We start from the raw sequence: 20,550 nt of genomic DNA on the forward strand, positions 1-20,550 counted from the left end.
GATGGCTATTGCTACCAATAGAAATGGCAAAAACTCCTGAAAAGAGCAAAATTTTTTAAAAAATTAGATATGAAAACCCATTTAAGGGACTTACATATTTACATAAACAAAAAATAAGATATAAGCTACTGATAGGAAATGGGTTAAATTATCCATGAGTTTAGATAAACCTGACTTACTATTTAAGATGTTGAAAATTCTTATTGTTAGGGTGTTGGCTGTAGGGAATGAACATCTAGCATTTGACCGTGAGTGAAAATAATCATGACCATTTGCCAGTAGGATAAACATCTTCTGGTTTAGAAGGCATGAGTTCTTTAAGAGGGAGTTCCTAAGGCCCAAAGAAAGTCAAAACAATTTTCCCAGAAAAATATCTCAAGGCAGTAGGAAATTCATGTCAATAACACAGAGAATCCTCAGACCCTCTGTTACTCAAGTAGATATTGACAGGTAAATATTATGGCTTTGTAGGCTCAGTATATTAAAAACAAAACAAATCAAAATAAAAACTTTGGCCAAAACAATTCTCCTTATTTTGTGTGGATTGTTTTGGTTTCTATTTTTGCCAAAAACCTTGAATCCCTATCCTTGGCACTTGCTTTGTGTTAGGATTGCAAGTGTTTTGCACCAAATATTACCTTATCTAGGGAGAAAATTCAGTAGGCAGTCACTTTTGCAATGTATTTAAGACATAGATATGAATCTATACCTCCAAAGTATAACACAGCTAGTCACAATTTACTAAACCCTTTAATTAGAGGGTCACTCATTTGGGGTTTAAATCATTAAGAAACTCCTTTTAATGGGTAAAATACCCCTGAGAAAGATAAACTAGCATCTCAGATCTTACTATCAGTTATCCAAAAACTGAGAGAGGAGAGAAGAGCATTCATGTGGGCATTAGAGACAAATTTCAACCACTTACCGTATGGTTACCCTTGCCTTCCTTTTTGATGCAAATGAACATCAAATAATAATATTAATAATAATAACTATCAATGTGGCTCTGTATTGTTTGCATGCCTCAGCTCATTTAATACATCCCACATTCTTAGGAGGTAAGCATTATTTATTCCCATTTTAGGTCTGAAGACACTGAGGATCAGCAGTTAAAAAACAAGAAGTTTCTCCTTCCCTACATACTCTCTGAGCATACTCTGGAGGCCACCACGTAGCAATGATCATACTATGGTTTTGGCTCATCTGACTGTCTAGATAGATTATAGTCTACCTGAATGCAGAAGCCAAGTCTTATTCCTTTCTGCACCCAGAATACCTAGCAAGATACTCAAATCATAGTGGCTTCTCAATAATTGATATAATTAGGGGATGGCTGGATGGAAGTAGAAGGAACTGAAAAGAAACGATGGTTGTAAGTCAACCAAAGCTGATGATTAGAACATTGCTTCCTCCCAGAGTTCTTTCTTATATTTTGTACTTAGTGAGAGACACACATCCTAAAGAGACTGCCTAGATTTGAATCTTGGCTCCACTCAAGGCTGTGTGACCTGGGGCAACTGACAACTTTTATAGACCTATTTCCTTACCTGTAAAATAGGGATAACACTAGTAACCATGTAACCATCTTCTGTATTACTGAGAGAAATAATTTTGATAATCCAAGCAAAGCTTTTAACATGATGCTGAGCCAACCAAGACTGTTTTACTACTCTGATAATCAATGCATCAGGCCACTTTTCTCCAATAGTTTTCTTATGCTGTCCAGTGTTTTCTTCTTTCCTTTTCTATGATTAAAGTGCACTCCTGTGAAACTCTTCTTCATCCAGACTGAAAGTAAGTTAAATGTAAATCGAATCGAAAGGATGGAATTTGTTGGTGATCAAGTAAAGCTGACATTTCAGGACAGGAGATGTTATAACTTGTAACCCCACAGCAGCACTTGCCTCTTCTTATTTCCCACCTGCTAAATCTGACCTTGACTGTGGAAGATACTGGTATGCAGTGGTAGCTAGCTACCGAACTAAACAAAGTAATCTCTGCTGAAAAGCCTCAGAATGATTTGTCTGACAGTCCAGAGGACTATCCTTCTCTCTAATAAACTGAACAGAACCTGAGAGATTTTATATGCAATAAAATCTACCCAATAAAAATAAAATTACGGGCTTCCCTGGTGGCGCAGTGGTTGAGAATCCGCCTGCCGATACAGGAGACACGGGTTCGTGCCCCGGTCCGGGAAGATCCCACATGCCACGGAGCGGCTGGGCCTGTGAACCATGGCCGCTGAGCCTGCGCGTCCGCAGCCTGTGCTCCGCAATGGGAGAGGCCACAACAGTGAGAGGCCCACATACCGAAAAAAAAAAATAAATAAAAAAAAAAATAAAATAAAATAAAAAAATAAAAAAATAAAATTAAAACTAAGACCAAATTATCTGTACATGCTTCACAATTTGTTAGCAATAAAAAGATCTACTTGTAGACATTCTGAATATAGTCTTCCAATACATTTACACCCAGTATCTTTGATTTCACACACGAAAATTAGAAAACTCACTTTTACCTTATAAGGTCGAGGTAGATTGGGCTTTTGGTATTTCAGTTTTAGTATTCCTGTCATTGATAAGGCAGACCAAATAGAAACTACAATATAAAGATAGTTTATCAAATCAATTAGGTTTGTCAAGACAACCGCAGTGGACGCCATAATGACAAGTAGTGGCACAGACATAAATGGAGAGGAGTAAATATTAAGTATGTTAAATAACAAAGGCAGCTGGCCCTCTTGGTCTGCAATGTATATTACTCTTGATGATTCAAATACATTAATCAGAAGGTTGCTAAATAATGAGGCAGAAATACCAAAAGGAATAACCCATGTTAATGAGGGGATAACTCTATCAGTCCATGTGATAGCCACAGCATCTGCAGAAAAACCAGAACACACAAAAGAAAATGTATTTAAAAAGAGAATGATAAACCTTTAAAAATTATTTTTAAATAAAAGCAGGACATTTAAAAAGTCATTAAAATGTGAATTTCATTTAATTTCACACTTTATTTCCTTATGCATGTGTCCATTTTAGCTCTGTCAAACCAGTTATTATTTTATGTGTCTTCCCCAATAGACAAGGAATTTCACTTCTTGAGGGCAAAGATCATTTCCTTTCTATAAAACTAGTACTTCATTCAGTGACAGACATAGAGTAAATTTTCAATGATACTTGTGAAATAAATTGCTTTTGTTGAATGGATGATTGAGTGAGTGCTTAAACTAAAACTAGTGTACAGAGTGCTGATAATTACAGTCAGAGTGAAAACAAAAGCATGGTTCAATGCTGCTGACACAGGAATGAGACTCACAAATTCCCATATCATGGTGTAACTTGAAATACTTAACAGAAATAAAAATAAACCATGTAGATAGGGAAAATAAATTACACACAGGTTAAAATACTTATGACATTTGGGCACTAGCCTAAACTATAAACCAGGGGCTCTCAGGGGAGGTGGTTTTGCTCCTCAGGGGTTATTTGACAAAGTCTGGAGACATTTTTAGTTGTCACAACTGAGGAGGTAGGAGGTTACTGCTGGCATCTAGTGGGTAGAGGCCAAGGATGCTGCTAAATATCTTACAATGTATGGGACAAAACAACAAAAAATGATATGGTGAAAAATGTCTAGTGCTAAGATTGAGAAACCTTGGTATTGACAAATCTTTAGAGAATATTGTGATTTTTTTTTACTTAAAGGTGAAGAGATCTTATGAACGCTAATTCAGTATAAGTCAGTAGCTATAAAAGGCCTCAGTGAAAACAATTATCCACTATCTATGTGAATCTATCTGAATCCAATTCATATTATGTAGGATATATAAGCTAGGATAGATTATTCAGACTCCAAAAAAAAAAAACTTCTCAGTTTTTCAGTGGAAAGAGTGCAACACGATCTTGTGTCCCTGGGGGTAGGGGTCCTCCAGGGTTATGGCAAAGTTGTTCTCCAGGGGAGACTCCAGCACGTCAACATACTGGCTTATAACAAACAGTAAAATTTTTTCAATATGATAAAATTGAAATATCATCAGTGGTTCCTGTTCTTTAAAGTCTATTTTCAAAACCCTTTCAAATAGCCACAAGTGCTCTTTTCACTATTCTCTTTAATGCTATTCTATAATATCGGGTCTTGTTTTAAAATGTCTCCTGCCTCACTTAATATTCATTTTACATAAGGTATTGTTGGTTATTCCTCTTGAACAGTCATACCTCCACACATTTTCCATTTTCAGACACATTTCAGAAATATTTCTTTCCAGTAGTGAAGTCCTTGTTCTGTTTTGATTTCCCATCCTTTTCAAACCTGGTTGGTTATAATTAGAGGAGGTTCTAGTTCAGCTCTGCTGCATAATCTTTATCTCTGTCTTACAAGTGATTTTTTTTCTTTTTCATTCCTTCCCTTATGTCATTTATTTTCTTTAAAAAAATATATTATATATGCTTTTGATAAAAAGTAAAATAAATCGCTCCAAAACACATAAAGTAAAAATAAGTGTCCCTTTCTTTGCCAATCCTTCATTCACACACCCCAGAAGTAACTACTGTTAACATCTTTTTTTATATTCTTTCATAAATTTTCTATGTATATATAAGCATCTGTGAGAGTTATGTATATGTGTACATATATGTATTTGTGTGTGTGTGTGTGTGTGTATGTGTGTGCGCCTGCACGGTTAATCTTGCTTTTTTCTCCTTCCAATATATCTTGATCATATTAGTACATATATATTCATCTAATTATCTTTAAAAGTTTTCAGTGTTCCATTATATAACTGCAACTTAAATTATTTACTCTTTCCATATTGGTGGATTTTTAGGTTGTTTTCAATTTTTTACTAATTAAAAATGTTCTTTAATGAACACACTTGTGCCCTCAGGTGTTGGTGCACTTCTCCTCCAAGAGTAAATTCTTAAAAGTGGGATTTGTGAGTCCAAAGGTATATACTTTTTAAAATAAGCTAGGTATTACAAAATTACCCTCCAGAAATGATAGTACCCATGTACTAGTAAGTGATTCGAACATTTTCAGTTTCCTCTCAAAGTACTTAATCATGCCTGGTTGACCAGCTATCTGCAGCCTGCTTCTGGTCAAAGAAATCTTCTTAGCCTCTGCTCCCAGACAACATACTTACTCTTTTGGATTATCTTTTCCTATGCCAATAGTCTCTAGTTTCAAGTATGACACGGAACCCTCAAGAACACCAAGTGGGAGCACCCCTGTCAACGGTGTGTTAGCAGGGCTTTCAGGGACTTTGAAACCCTCAGACTGAAAAAGCTAGGAACCTGTTCTCCTCACTATGACATTTCCACAAACCTCATTCTAGAGGGACCGGCTTCCCCCACTGTGCTGTAGAACTTACTCTATTTTTTCTTCTAAGAAAAACACACACATCCTAGATGCTCTATATCCCTTTGTAGATTTTCATGTCTTTTAAATATGCCCATCTGTTTGAAAACATTCACTCCTTAATCCTTAAAATTCCTTAATTTAGGAATCCATTTCTTTTGCTTACAATTTTTTCTCCTACTATATAAATTTTGCCGTTCGTTAAAGAAAATTTGGAAAATTTAGTAAAGAATAAACAAAAATCACCCTCAATATCATTCCAATAGGTCATTATTAATTAGTTATGGATACTTTCTGTTTTATATGGTAATATAGATCCTGCCTTTGCTCTCATTATTACATTATAAACAGTCTTTTTACTTTAAGTATTCTTCAAAAATATGATCTTTGAAAAATCTCAGGATGGTCTATTATATAAATTTCTATAAATTATTTATTTATTTCAAATTTATTGGATATTTTGGTGGTCCTTAATTTTTTGTTCTCATAGGTAATGCTATGATGATTGTCCCTGTACATACATTTTTCATGTATAGCTCTGACTATTTCTTTAATGTAAGTTCATCATACAATAAAATGTAGATATTTGAAATCAAAAATATTATTTCAGAATTTAAACAAGACCTAAGGATGATATGTCTAAAAGAGTTGTATCAATTATAGTCAAAACACTTCATGTGTCTTCCATACATGCCAAAACTACTACGCCACCCACAAAAATGCTGCAACTGTTATGACACACCAGAAGAGATATTCATCATTTTTAACAACGAGTATGGCCAGAGCACTGGCCAAAACAGATGCCAGCTTCAGTGAGCCATTACGGCTGAGCCAGCTGACCAACAGCCCTGACCACACCTGTACCTAGCTTCATAAATTGATTTTCTACATAATCAAAGTAGTTAATAAATATTTACTTGTTTTTGTCCAATTTAGCAATTGGTTTGTTCCCACAAATACTCAGAATCTTGACTATTTCTAGTGTACAGCTCCCTAACAGAGCTAGACCACTATGAATCAACACTGATACCATGCATATGGCAGCTTCCTACATGGCAGTAACACAAGAATTGAGGCAAAGTGTGTTAGGACTTTTATATTAAACCTCCCTTAGATTTATTTCCAGTGCCCCAAAGATTTACCAAAACAGTAATAGCTACTCAAAAGACATTAGTACCAAAAGTACTGGCTGATAACTCAACGTTTAATGTTGACTTGAGGAAATTGCTGGTCTTTCATATTTCCTGTTCCTCATTTCTTTCCAAATTTCCTTTTATTCCTTGAATCTGTTACTCATTTTTAAATGTATGTTTATTTCCTTAAGATTTTCCTATTCTTTCATTTTTTATTCTACAACTAGGGCCGTAAATAGTTGTCTTTTAGTTAAATTCCCAATATGTTCAGGGCCCTTTGCCACCATAAATTGTAGAGTTATTTATGGTAAATAACAACATTATATTACACATTAATCATATTAACTATGTATATCACTTGACCATTAGCATCTATTCTTTTAACTGCTAATGTCCTACATTTCAAGTTTATCATTCTCTATGTCACCTAGAAGAACATTTGGAAAATTCATGTTGTGAAATTTTTAGTAGATATAATATATGTATTATATATATTATAAGCACTGATTACACAGTGTCACTCTGGTGAGAAGAGATCATAAAAGGAATACTAACATTTTGAACCCCGTCTGTACCATACACCATCATTATATATACTTTTCCATATTATCAGAAAACACATTACCATGCTTAAATGTGAAACTCATTTCTAAGCCAAATCATGCTCTTCGGCCCCTCTGTTATTTTTGAAAATTACAAGTTGACTCTCTATAAAATAATGAAAAGCAAACAGCAGTCTCAACTGGTAAAATGATACTTACATATGCTAAAAGGACAAGAACTGTCCTTATTATTATTTACTGCCTTAGTTATTTACGTACAAACCTGAAGAGAGAATTTCCTTGGGTGTCAGAACAGTCAGGTAGGAAATGTTAACAAGTAAATAAACAATAATCACCAGAGGGAATGCAGTAAATATGCATTTTAGAATTGTCTTCCTGGGTTTCTTCAGCTCCCCTATAACACGCAAAAGAGCAAAATCACAACTGGTAAACTTATGCCTTAAATTAACCTTTAAAATTGCTCCATGCATCAAGTGTTGGACTGGACTCTTCCTATCCACCTCAGCCACCACCACCACCACACGTGCATGTACGCACACAGTAGGAACTGCTACACACACCCCTCCCTTCAGAGCTTGGTGCTAAATGAAAAAAAAAAAGGGTTAATGTCTTCATTTCCCCCATGGATGGTAAAATTTCTAAAGAAATGCACAAGAATGAAAATGAAAGCTTAGCCCATAAGACCCTGTAGGTTCAGAGTCTACCTGTGTCTTCAGTCTCCTTTGTTAGGTACTAGGTACTGAGTTTGAGTAGTGGGAATGCAGTGGTGAGCAAAAATAAACATGAAGCTCAACATTAAGAAGAGGACCTATGATTAATTCAATAACCACCTAAAGGAAAGTGAAAATAATGACTGTGGTAAGCGTCCATTTGAAAAGGGAGAAAGGGCTGTGACAATACAGTAAATGACATGTTGGTGATCCCCTTTGCTACCCATGTTACAGGTACACTGGTCTTTCAGTTTCTCAAAAGTGTCGTGCTCCTTGTTGACTTCAGCCCATTCTCTCACGTGGAATGTTCTTTCCTTTTCTAGTTGCCTAGTTGACACTTACCCTTCCTTCAGCAGTCATAACTTCTTCTGGGAAAATAGGAGCTAAAAATCTCCTAGGCTAACAAAATTGTCCTATTATACATTCTCATAGCATTTGTGAAAAGAGCAAAAGAGTCCGTCATAAATACTCTCTCCCTGTCGTCTCTTTACCTTCCCTTTATGCCAATATTAAGTGCAGAAAAGACGTTGTGATTTAGCATCATATATAATGATTTTCCAAGATAGTCTTATTCTCAAATATTGTCCCATTTGTGACACCATTGTCCCCAGTCTCACTGTTCTCTGAGAATTATCCCTGACATAAAGAATTGAACATTATAGCTATGTGTACACAATGTGACTCTGCGCCCTGGTGATAGGTGATAGGACCAAGCACAGACCTCTGACTCACTGGAAGCCAATCATTGCCAGTACACGAGAAGATTTCTTGCAAGAATTTGAACCATATGTCAACAAAATTGAGAGAATCAGGAAAAAAGCACGTAATGGCAGCACAAAAATCCAGGTAGTAACTCTAGTTTTTAAGTTCTAGAGCTTCCCTAATTCCTACTGTTCCTGAAGACTGGTTTCTCAGGTCTCCCTTGAAATACAGCATTATTCTTCCAGCAAGTTCCCCTTTGCTTGTTTAAGCTAATGTGTGTGGGTTTCTGTTACTTAAAGCTAAATCCCTCGGACTAATAAATATTTGTCCTTTGACAAATGTCAGATTCCTTCCATCTGCATCTACCCAAAGGTTACATGTAATGCCCATGGCATACACAAATATGAGCTGATTAAGTACTTGACGAGTAAAGAATTAGAAAGCTCTCATTTCAATGCTGCCTGAACCACTTAACTATTTATGGGCTTCTGGACAATTTATTGAGTGTCAAGGTTTCAATTTCCTGACCTGTATATTGGGGAAATGGAAAATACAGGGACAATAAAATTCCAATCAAATGCCTAGCACTTAAGTTATTAATGACTACGGTTATTAGTTAAAGCTTTTGGGCAAGCAAAAGGGCTACTTTATAGGATTACCTGTACTTTCCTCTGGGACTTTTGCTCTTTCTCATTATGTATTAGATTGTTACAGAGGAGATAGGAATGTAATACAATATAATATACAATATAATAGCTAGACAGGTAGTGAATATCCTTGGTTTTGAACTTAAGAGGTGGCTGTTCCTATGATAGGCAAAGTCAGCTGCCTGCAAATTACTATTTTACTGGTAAAAGTGTTACTTAGAAGTTAGTCATACTTAAAATTTATTAAGTGAATTAACAATCCCAGCATACACTGAAATTCCTTCAGCTTTTGTTTACTGCTAGCTGGTTTTCAAGAATTCTGTAATAATCGATAGGTTAACAAATTTTGTTAATCTGTTTTCAGCAAAGTCATCTAGCAATGAAACATCTTTGGCAATGGAACAAGATGAAATTGGCACAGATAGACGCCAAAGATATCTCTTCTGTCCTTAAAAGAGAGAGAGACAAAAAGAAAAATTTTCTCATTATGCTAGCCTCTCAAATTGCAGTGACCCATTTACTCATAAAAGACTAATCTCTTATATCTTTCTTTTCTCAATACTTCACTTTTATTTATTTATTTTTTCCCCGTTGCAGAGTACAGGCTCCGGAAGCGCAGGCTCAGCGGCCATGGCTCATGGGCCCAGCCGCTCTGCGGCATGTGGGATTTTCCCGGACCGGGGCATGAACCCGTGTCCCCTGCATCAGCAGGCGGACTCTCAACCACTGCGCCACCAGGGAAGCCCTCAATACTTCACTTTTAAATTCAAAGCCAAATTTCCTCTCATGCTCAAAATTCACCAATGACCTCTTAAAATTTTTTCTGATCAGTTCTCACACTCCTCAATTTCTGAAGCATTTCACCATGTTGATTTCACCCCCTTTTGGAAACATGGTGATTTTCTTTCATAATTCTCTAAACTTCCTCTGGCTTCTTCAGCAGATCCTCTTTCTCCAACTACTGTCTAAAAGTTTTCATTCTCCAGTCATCTGTCTCCAGTCCTATGCCATCTTGTTCTACCTCTCTCTAGGTGCTTGGCTTAGCAATCGTATCTATCATTAAGCCCATCAGGTGGAAAGCATTTTTGCAGTCACCCAAGATTGTGTACCATGTCTTATACACACCTGCACACTTCTAGTTTCCATGGCTTCACTCAGATTTTTCTACTGCTAGAATTTTTTGGATTCAATGGAAATTGCTACCTTTTCCACTTGATGACACAGCAAAAGGTGATTTTACCTTCCACTGAATTTCCATAGTAATTATATTTTTCCCTTGTAGCCACTTATTAAATACTATCATGCCATTATTTGCTCATAAGGCACAGAATTATAGTGATTTTAAGCGATAATGCCCATTTTTCAAGTGAAGGAGAAAAAAAAAATGTAAGTCCATAGAGTTAAAGATACTTGCCAAACTAGTAAGAATACATCTTACTCATCTTCAGGCCCTAATACAAGGCTGTAAAAATAGTCAGTGTTTAAAAAAAATCTGCTGATCAAGTGATTTAATGAACAATGGACACATCAGTCACTACAGGGGGTACTAAGATTAAAGGAAAAATTTGTTCAATAGTAGAGCGTCTGCTTCATGTTTAAATGTCAAAGAAAAAAACTGATAAAATGGTTGACTTTGAGAAACATGAAATAAGTGCGCAAGTTTCCTGAGCAGGTGAGAGGGGAAGGATACAGGGAGAGTTCAAGGGAAGAGACTGACTTTGAAAGTGGAGAGAAAACTTTTGTCCTGATGTTGAAGGGAAGAGTATCAAGTCCAGCCTTAGAGCAATCAAGGATATCTATGATTCTATTCTTTTTAAAAATACTTAAGAGCCTGAGTGTGTCGCACCCACCCATAACACAAACATAATCTGCATTGGATTATTCTTGGATTCACGGTTTCATGGAAGGGGAGTGTTTCCACAACCCCAGAATTCATCCATTAATAGAATAAAAACTAGTTTGACATGGAGGTCCCATATCTGTGGTGCCGGAATAGAAAGCTGAAAAACAGAAGTTATTCAAGAAAATAAATACTTTGGAATAACTGTGGAAAAAATTAAGAGTAGGTGATAAGTGCAGAGCTGGCATATTTTGATCTGATTTAGAAAATAATAAGGAAGGAAAAATAGATTGAATCATTTATTTTAAATGAAGCACAAAATATAATAAAAGATGTTCATTTCACATGGCATGCAATAAGTCATGGCTTGAGATTTTTTTTTTCTCAAGGTATTATTGGTTACCTGCTAATTACATAGAGTATCCTCCACCTGAATATGAAAAATATCCTTGGAAGACAGCTTCTGTAAATTGGGAGGCTTCTGGAAACTCAGCACCGAAGGAGTTCTAGATTCTGCTTCCTCCCTCTCACCAGCAACACTACTCCACTTAGGGAAATAAGGCCAGTATGGCCATTTTCAGCATGGTGCTGGATATCTGAAGCCAAGACACCTCTTTCACACCATGAAAATTCAGGATTCCCACAATCCACAATATGGCCAGGGGCCAGACATTTCTTTGACAGCTTTGGGGCTGAGCAGTGGGATTAAAAGGCTGGATGCTGTACCCAGCGAGGAGTAGAGCTTGACTGGCAGCTAGCCCTGGCCCCAGAAACAAGGTTATCCAGAGGTTCAGGAAAGAGATCAAGCTGCCAAAACACTTCTTGAGACAATAGTAGTGAGCTCCACAGCATGGGAAGGCTATACCTATCTCTGCGGAGCAGAGAGAGGTCATAATGGGCAATAAGGCACAACCAGCCCAGATGCACGGAGAGCCCCACGTTCATGCACGAGTACTTCAATATCCCTTTGGGGGCCACAAAAATGCCTGCTCCAATTATATTAACATAATTATATTAATTATATGTAATTATATTAATTAAAAAACATGTGGCCCAGGAATATCCAAATATGTTCTTGAGCTGTATATTCCTCTCTGCATCCATTGTAATTGAAGAATTTTTAAATTTTATTTATATAAATTATAATTTCTGAATTTTCTTGCCTATGTTGCTGGAAAGGATGTTCATGGATTCTCTGAAATAAAAGAGTGCTGCCCTTTTTTTACAACGTTGTTAAATAGAGCCTATGTTCAATCATTAACAAAATATATGTGATGCATCCAAGTAAAATAATGTAAGATTACTTAGAAGGGTTTAAGTTTGATTTGTTTTTTTAAATAATTATCAAAATAAAACATTCAGATGGAAAAAAAGGATTTCAATCAGACAGGGTATTACAGCAAAAAGCAGAGGTTTCCTGCTCTACTTCACTCCTTTCCGAACATATTCCCAGTTCTTTTCTCTGGAAACAACCATCTTAAAGTATATATGGTTTTGGTTCTTTTTGGTGGTTGCTTCCGCAACTCTAAACAGTATGAAAATACTTTTATTCTTAAATATCTCTACTTAAGAAAGTGTCCGTTGACTTCCTCCCATGAACACTGAGACATTAGCTCAGTTACTATCCTCTCACTTACTCTACTCCCTCTTCCTCCCATTTTTTACCATCAAGCTTTCAAGAAACCAAGTATTTATCTTTAATCAAGTTCATGGAAACCAATTAACAAGGTGAGGGAGTGAAAGATCCTGCAACATAAGCCTGTCCCCTAAACAGCCATCATTCTGGTTTCCTGGGTCACATGCAGAAATATGTGGACAGGAAGTATAGGATGAAGCCTGACCCCCATGGACAGAAACAAAGAGGTTCCTAATCATCTGAGCAAGGTCTGAGCCTTAATAGCTCTTATATATGTTGACTCTACAATGCAAAGTGTTGTCCTGAGCATCTCTAAAGCCTCATAAGCTTGGAGCACACCCCCTGCCTCAGAAGCAAATTATTTCCAAATTATCCTTTAAGAGTAAATGAAAATGAAATTGTTTATGTTTTTGCTTTGGTTGTGGGTAAACTGGCTATTTTCTCGCAGATTGCATCTGATCCACCAGAAAGTCCAGTAATAATACTCTACAGATCTCAATAAACATGAGTGGATTCACTACCCAAATGAAAGCATGCCTCCCATCCTATCCCAGAGAGAAGGAATCTCAATAAACATGAGTGGATTCACTACCCAAATGAAAGCATGCCTCCCATCCTATCCCAGAGAGAAGGACCTAGGAGTGAGGGAAGGAGACCAGAAAGTTCACCTTAAAATAGAAATAGAGTATGTGAAATAAGCCACACACAGAAAGACAAGTATTGCATGATTCCACTTATGTGAGATACCTAAAATTGTCAAATTCATAAAGTCAAAGACTGGAATGGTGGTTACCAGGGGCTGAGTCCAGGGGGTAATGAGTAGTTGTTAATCAACAGTCATAAAATTTCAGCTATGAGTAAGCTCTAGAGATGTACAGCATTATAACTACAGTCAACAATAACGTACACTGAAAATTTAAGAGGACAGATCCCATGTTAGGTACTTATCACAATAAAATATTTTAAAAGAGGGTAAAATATAATTTAACTCATGGAAAAAAAGAAACAAAGTAGAAGCAGGGGGCAGAGTTAGCCAATGTCCTGTCAATTAATCTCCCACTTTCCTACATTCAGGAGAGACAGTGAGAGTGAATCCATGACCCATGCCTTGGATTTCACAGCAAGAAGATAAGACTAGAGAAAGAACTATGGCTCCGAAATAGCAGTGTGGTAGCTTTATAGTGTATGAACTACACATTTGGCTATGCTAAACTACATTTCCCAAATTTCTCAGTTAGAATGGACCATAAGGAAGATTCTTGTGTGAGATTTAGAAAGCAGAAACGAAGCAGCAGTCACTTTGATATTTCACACTGACAAGGAACCCCTCCTTGACCAAACTTAATCAGGCTCCTTTGAGCCTTCATCCATGGCCTGCTCAGCACAGTTTAGCAAGAATACCCACACCCTTGCTGTCTAATCAAGTTCCTCTTAGTCCTCCATTCACTGGCTCCCTCACTCTGCCCATGGCTATAAATTCCCAGGTGTCTTTGCTGTATTTGGTGTCAAGTTCATTTCTAGACTGAAGTCTCTTTCCCCTACGGCAGTAGCTTGAATAAAATCTGCCTTGCCGTTTGTAACCAGCATTCTGGGCAATTTTTCTTTTACAATATACATTGTATTATACATGATGGCCCACCCCTTTGCTTTAATTGTTCTATATCTGTTGGCTTATCTCTCTAGCATAAGATGATAAGCCTGTAACTCTTCCACCTTCACCAAGATCCTCCTTCAGCTGCTCAACTTCTGGGTCTGGTATGGGTTTAGTTCCACCAAGAAGGGCCCCAACTTCTGCAAGATGTCCACACCATCAAGGTTAGTGGTAATAAAAACTGGCAGATTTTAGTTCATCTTTGTAGGTTCCAGCTTGTTCTTGTTTTCCTTCACTTTTACATGCATGACCCCTTCTGGATGACTTGAACTTCTACTTCCCAGCAGCAGACTTGAGGACAACAGCCTTAATAGAGACTACTTAATCAGATCCCACAATTACATAAAGTCAATCTCTAAGCAAATCCTTTTAGTTTTTATAGATAGAGATAGAAATAGAGATTCAGATAAAGAAATAAAGTTAAATAGATATAGATAGATCTACACAAAAATATAGAAATAGACGTAGATACAATTTCCTCGTGGTTCTGCTGCTCTAATTGATACAGGGAGCAAAAGGCTATAGCATTTCATGCACCCCTGGAGTTTAATAGTATTCGGGTATGTCTGTGACACTGAAAACTAAGAGTGTAAAACAAGAAACTTGGACTGGAATACCAACCTGCATTTCTGGCTTTCTCAGGACTATCAGAGATTCTCCAAACTCAGGGGAAACACTCTTTGAAGTGGGACCCCTACTTTAAGAGGGGCATTCTTGAAGATTCTATGTGAGGCTACTCCATCAAAGGGGAGAATGTGTAAGTCATCCAATATTAGGCTCACTGGCATAGCACCTCCAGTGCCACGAGAATTATCTTCCACATAGCATGTAGGTGAGCTCAGTCCTTAGACAGAAACTCTGGAAAGCTAAATGAGAAACTACCATGCCCATGCCTTTTCACACATGACTTAAGAAACAGAAGATTGGGAACAGCAGAGAAAAGACATTTCAAAAGACTAAATTTTGCAGCGCGATGCCACCCTGAAGGGTTTACAGTGTTTTTCCTGTTTATCATTATTTTTCTTTTTCTATAATTACCCTCCTAAGAGAAGATCTGTCATGAAGGCAGACCTAATGGTGTCAGTCTTGTTGAGTGTATATCATTACCTCAATTGTACAGATATGCAAAAAGAGGCTTAACAGAGGTAAGGGAACTTGTCCAATTCATAAGCCTCCGATCCTGTGTTACTTCATGTTCTTAATGTCTAATTCTACTTTTTGTAGCCTTGATTTAAAATATAAGTAATGTCAGATTGAGGATCCCCATATGTCTGTTCTTCCATTAAAGCAACAAAATACTGAAAATTTTGTCAAAATCATCTTTTTCTGCACTTTAGAATCTAACCCAAGACCTGCCTCAATCTAGGGAGAATTTATTCAAGAAAAACTTCTGAACTTCCATTAGAATAGTTGAGTTTGTGGATTTTTAAATTTGGCCTGTTCCCATCCTCCTTCCTCTAATTCCAAGCTAGTCTTGAAAACCAGCAGCCCTGACATATTGTAGCTGTAAAAAGGAGCAGTGTTGCAGCCACTGAAAAGGGGCAAACCAGGAGCTCCTCCAAGAGCACCATCTCCAGAGCATTCTTCTTACTGGACCTATCTCTTGGCTCCTTGCAAAACCCCATATGCAGTGCTTGGAAAAATCCCTCTCAGCAGAGTATTTAACTCAAGCAATCAACTACAACTGTTGAACACAGCAACAGCCTAAGGCAGCAATGTCAGTTTAGGGGAAAAAAAATTCAGCCTAAAATAGGAGATGTCCAGAAGGGCCTTTGGAAATAGCTGATATATTCTTAAATATCTAGAAGGTCACGTTCACATTCAGGGCTGTATAAATGCTCAGGAAAGACCTAACAGGGCTCCAAGCTCTCACCTCTGGCTGACACTGAGGCCCTGTGAAAACCGGAAATGAAGCGTAAGTTAGTCTAGTAATTTGCCTGAGCATAAAAGGAGTGCCTCTACCCACACAGAGAGCTCCTTAGCAAAGACTGGAAGGCTTATTGGTCCCAAGCATTTATGGGAATCTCTGATCAGTAATTAGCTGGCTGCTAAGCCCACCTAGTAGAGAATACAGTAGCTGCACACTAGGGAATACAAACTGTATTTGTTTATCAGGGCTGCCAAAAACGAGGTGTCTTAAAACAACAGAAATTTATTGTCTTATTGTTCTGGAGGCTAGAAGTTCAAAATCAAAATCTCATCAGGACCACACAATCTCTGACATCTCTAGGTGAGAATTCTTCCTCATCTCATCCAAATTCAGGTGATTTCTGACAATCCACAGAATTTCTTGGTTTGCAGATGCAAGACTCCAGTTACATGCTCTTTTCTTCCTGTGTCTTCTTATCTTCTTTTTCCTCTGTGCCTTTCTTGTTTCTTCATGAGTCACAAAATTTTTTTTTGAAACTGTACATTTTAGATAATGTGAATGTGGCAACTCTGGAAATCAGATCGCTCCTCCCCAAAGTTTGTTGTTATTGTTGTTATTGCTGCTGGTGTGTGTGTGTGTGTCTGTGTGTCTGTGTCTGTGTGTGTGCTTAATCACTGTCCTAGACTCATTCTATAAAATTTATATTAAGAGTTGAATTGTGTTACTCCAAAAGACATGTTTAATTCCCAATACCTGGTACCTCAGAATGTGATGATGTTTGGAAATATGGTCTTTACAGAGGTAATCAATTTAAAATGAAGTCATTAGGGTGAGCCCTAATCCAGCATGACTAGTGTCCTTTCAAACTGATGAAAAATCAATGAACCCCAAATAGAATAAACTTAAATAAGTCCATACCCTAGCACATTATAATCAAACTTAGATTCTTGAAAGCATCAAAAGAAAACTACTCATAATGTATAAGATATTCTCAGTAAGATTAATACTAACTCCTCATTAGAAACTATTGAAGCCAGAGGCAGTGGAATGATACAATCAAAGTGCTGGGGGTGGAGGGGGGAAGACTGTCAATCAAGAATTCTATATTCAGCAAAACTATTCCTCAAAATAGTGAGAGAAATTAAGATATTCCAAGATAAACAAATGCTGAGGGAATTCACAACTACCAGCTCTAATGGGAATCTTTCAGTCTCAAATGAAAAGACACTAGATGGTAACTCAAATCCACATGAAGAAATAGATTATCAGTGAGGATAACTACATAGATAAATATAAAACACAATACAAATGCAATTTTTGTAACTTTTTTCCTCTATCTGATTTAGAAGACAACTGTATAAGGCAATTAATATAAATGTGTGTTGATGGTCTTATAGTGTTTAAAGATATAATTTATATAACAATAATATCACACAGGAAAAAGGAGGGAATGGAGCAAATCTTCTCCATTAGAGCAAAGGTTCTGTATGCTACTGAAATTAAGTTAATATTAATCTAAATTAGATTGCTTTAAGTTAAGGAGCCAGTTGTAATCCTCAGGACAAACACTAAAAAAAAAAAATAACTTTTAAAAAAGAGTAAACAGAAAAAGAGAATTTAAATGGTACATTAGAAAATATCTATTTAACACAATAGAAGGTAGTAATGAAGGAACAGAGGAATAAAAAAATATATAGAAAACAAATAGGAAAATTGCAAACATAAATCCTACCTTATCAGCAGTTACCTTAAATGTGAATAATTAAATGCTCTGATCCAAAATGCAGAGACAGGCATGATGGAATTTTTTTTTAATGATCCAATTATATATGGTATATAGGAGACACTTAGATTCAAAGACACAAATAAGTTAAAAGATGGAAAAAGATACATAATGCAAATGGTACCCAAGAAAGAGCTGGAGGGGTTATACTAATAAAAGACAAATAGACTTTAAAAAAAATGCTACTAGATAGGAGAAATATTTTATAACAATAAAAGGATTGACTTACAAGAACAAATAATAATTATAAACACCTAATAACTAAGTCCCAAATATATGAAACTAAAATTGACAGAATTGAAGGTGAAAACAGAAAATTCAACAAAGTTGCTCTTGGGAATTCCCTGGTAGTCCAGTGGTTAGGACTCTGAGCTCTCACTGCCGAGGGCCAGGTTTTGATCTCTGATAGGGGAACTAAGGTCCCACAAGCTGCAAGGCATGGCCAAAAGAAACAAAAAAAGAGTTGAAAAAAAATAGTTGCTCTCAAAAACTGATAGAAGAACTGGAACAAAAATCAAAAAGAATTTATACAACTTGCAAAATATCAACCCACTTAACCTAACACCCATTATCAGCAGAATATAAATTATTTTCAACCACACATGGAACATTTTCCAAGATAGATCATATGTTAAATCATGAAATAAATATTAATAAATTTAAATGGATTTGTCATACAAATAGAGTTAAATTAGAAATCAAAAACAGAAGGAAGCTACAACAATCAAGACTGTGTGGTATTAGCAAAAGAATAGACAAATAGATCAAGGGTACAGAATAAAGATCCCAGAAATAGACCCACACAAATACAGTCAACCGGTCTTTGACAAAGGAACAAAGGCAATTCAATGAAGAAAAAAGAACCTTTTCAGCAAATGGTGCTGAAACAACTAAATATCAAAATGCAAAAAAAAAAATTAATCCAGACACAGACCATACACATTTCATAAAAATTAACTCAAAATATATCATAGACCTAGATGTAAAACACAAAACTACAAAACTCTTAAAGACAACATAAGAAAAACCCTAGGTGACCTTTGGCTTAGTGACACCTTCTTAGACACAACACCAAAAACACAATCTATGAAAGAAAAATGTGATAAATTGGACTTTTCCTAATTTAAAAACTTTGGCTCTGCAAAGACACTGTTAAGAGAATGAAAAGATTAACCACAGACTGGAAGAAAATATTTGCAAAACACATATCTGGTAAGGAACCAAAATATCCAAAATATAGAAAGAACTCTTAAAATTTAGCAATAAGAAAGCAAACAACCCAATTAAAAATTGAGCAGAAGAACTGATCAGATACCTTATCAAATAAGATATACAGATGGCAAATAAGCATATGAAAAGATGCTCCCCATCATATGTCATGAGAAGATTGCAAATTAAAGTACCACTACACACCTGTTAGAATGGCTGAAATCATTGACAACAGCACTGACAGCACCAAATGCTAGTAAGGATGTTAGGCAATAAGACCTCTAATTTATTGCTGGTGGGGATGCAAAAATGGTACAGCCACATTGAAGACAATTTGACAGTTTCTTTAAAAACTGAACATTGGTTTACCATATGATCCAGCAATTGCACTCCTTGGTATTTACCCAAATGAGTTGAAATCTTATCTCCACACAAAAACCTGCCCACGAAGTTTTATTCATATCTTAGCTAAAACTTGAAGGCAACCAAGATGCCCTTCAGAGGTTAAAGAATAAACTTCTGTGGTATACCAACGGAGTATTGTTATGTGGTATACAATGGAAAAACATGCAATTAAAAGAAATGATAAGACGTGGAGAAACCTTAAATATATATTGCTAAGTGAAAGAAACCAATTCAAAAGCACTACATAATACATGATTCCAACTGTTGAGAATTTAGTTAAGCTACTCCATGGTATTGCAGCCTTGGCATCCATTTTTTTGGCCAAGAAACTTGCAGGGGTCTTAAACTGGCATTAGCTCCTCATGCAAGAACATTGCCCAGATAACAGCCTGCAGTCACAAGTAAATGTAAGTTCTCAGTATGACTTCCCCAACAGCCCTTGTGATAAACAGTCACCCCTCCTCCCAGAGCCTTCCCCTTGTGTACCCCTTAGATAAGACAGTTGGTGAGCTTATCAAAGCCCTACTCTTTTTGGTTTGAATTGATCAATCTGACTTAGCCTGGAAACCCCAAAGCACTCCACCCATGGACCTTAATAAAGACACATGCCCCACATCCTGTCACTCTCTCTGCCTACCCCCTGCCTTGACCTCCCCATATGGTCCCTCAACATATGCTGTGTACTTCCTCCAGGACCTGTGAGCAATAAACCTCTATTTCAATTCCCTTGTGGTCATTTGTTGAACCAAGGCTCACCATCTGTCATCACAGGACTCACAAAAACCTAATTTAATGTTTAGTAATGTCACAGCAATGCCATTCTGGAAAAGGCAAAATTACTGAGACAGTTAAAAACAAGTGGCTTCCAAGGATTTGGAGGGAGGGAAGGATGAATGAACAGGTGTTGCACAGGTAATTTGGGGGCAGTGAAACCACTTGTATGATGAAACAACTTATATGACACTGTAATGGTGGATGCATTTGTAAAAACCTATAGGATATACAACATAGAGTGAACCCTAATATAAACTATGGACTTCAGTTAA

General features: G+C 36.7%; 1 protein-coding gene across 1 annotated transcript; it reads right to left on the reverse strand.

The window, feature by feature from the left end:
• Nucleotides 1–262: 262 nt before the first annotated feature.
• SLC7A13 (solute carrier family 7 member 13) lies at nucleotides 263–11,949 on the reverse strand (the record flags this gene model as incomplete). Its single annotated transcript, XM_059042741.1, is given in 9 exon segments — nucleotides 263–331; nucleotides 2,519–2,880; nucleotides 7,314–7,445; nucleotides 11,381–11,457; nucleotides 11,459–11,510; nucleotides 11,513–11,612; nucleotides 11,614–11,651; nucleotides 11,654–11,877; nucleotides 11,879–11,949. Coding segments are annotated over 9 exon segments (1,125 nt in total), but the record flags the coding sequence as incomplete, so codon positions are not given.
• Nucleotides 11,950–20,550: the final 8,601 nt, after the last annotated feature.

Source organism: Kogia breviceps, chromosome 17 (assembly GCF_026419965.1).
Source record: "Kogia breviceps isolate mKogBre1 chromosome 17, mKogBre1 haplotype 1, whole genome shotgun sequence".
Lineage (NCBI taxonomy): Eukaryota > Metazoa > Chordata > Mammalia > Artiodactyla > Physeteridae > Kogia > Kogia breviceps.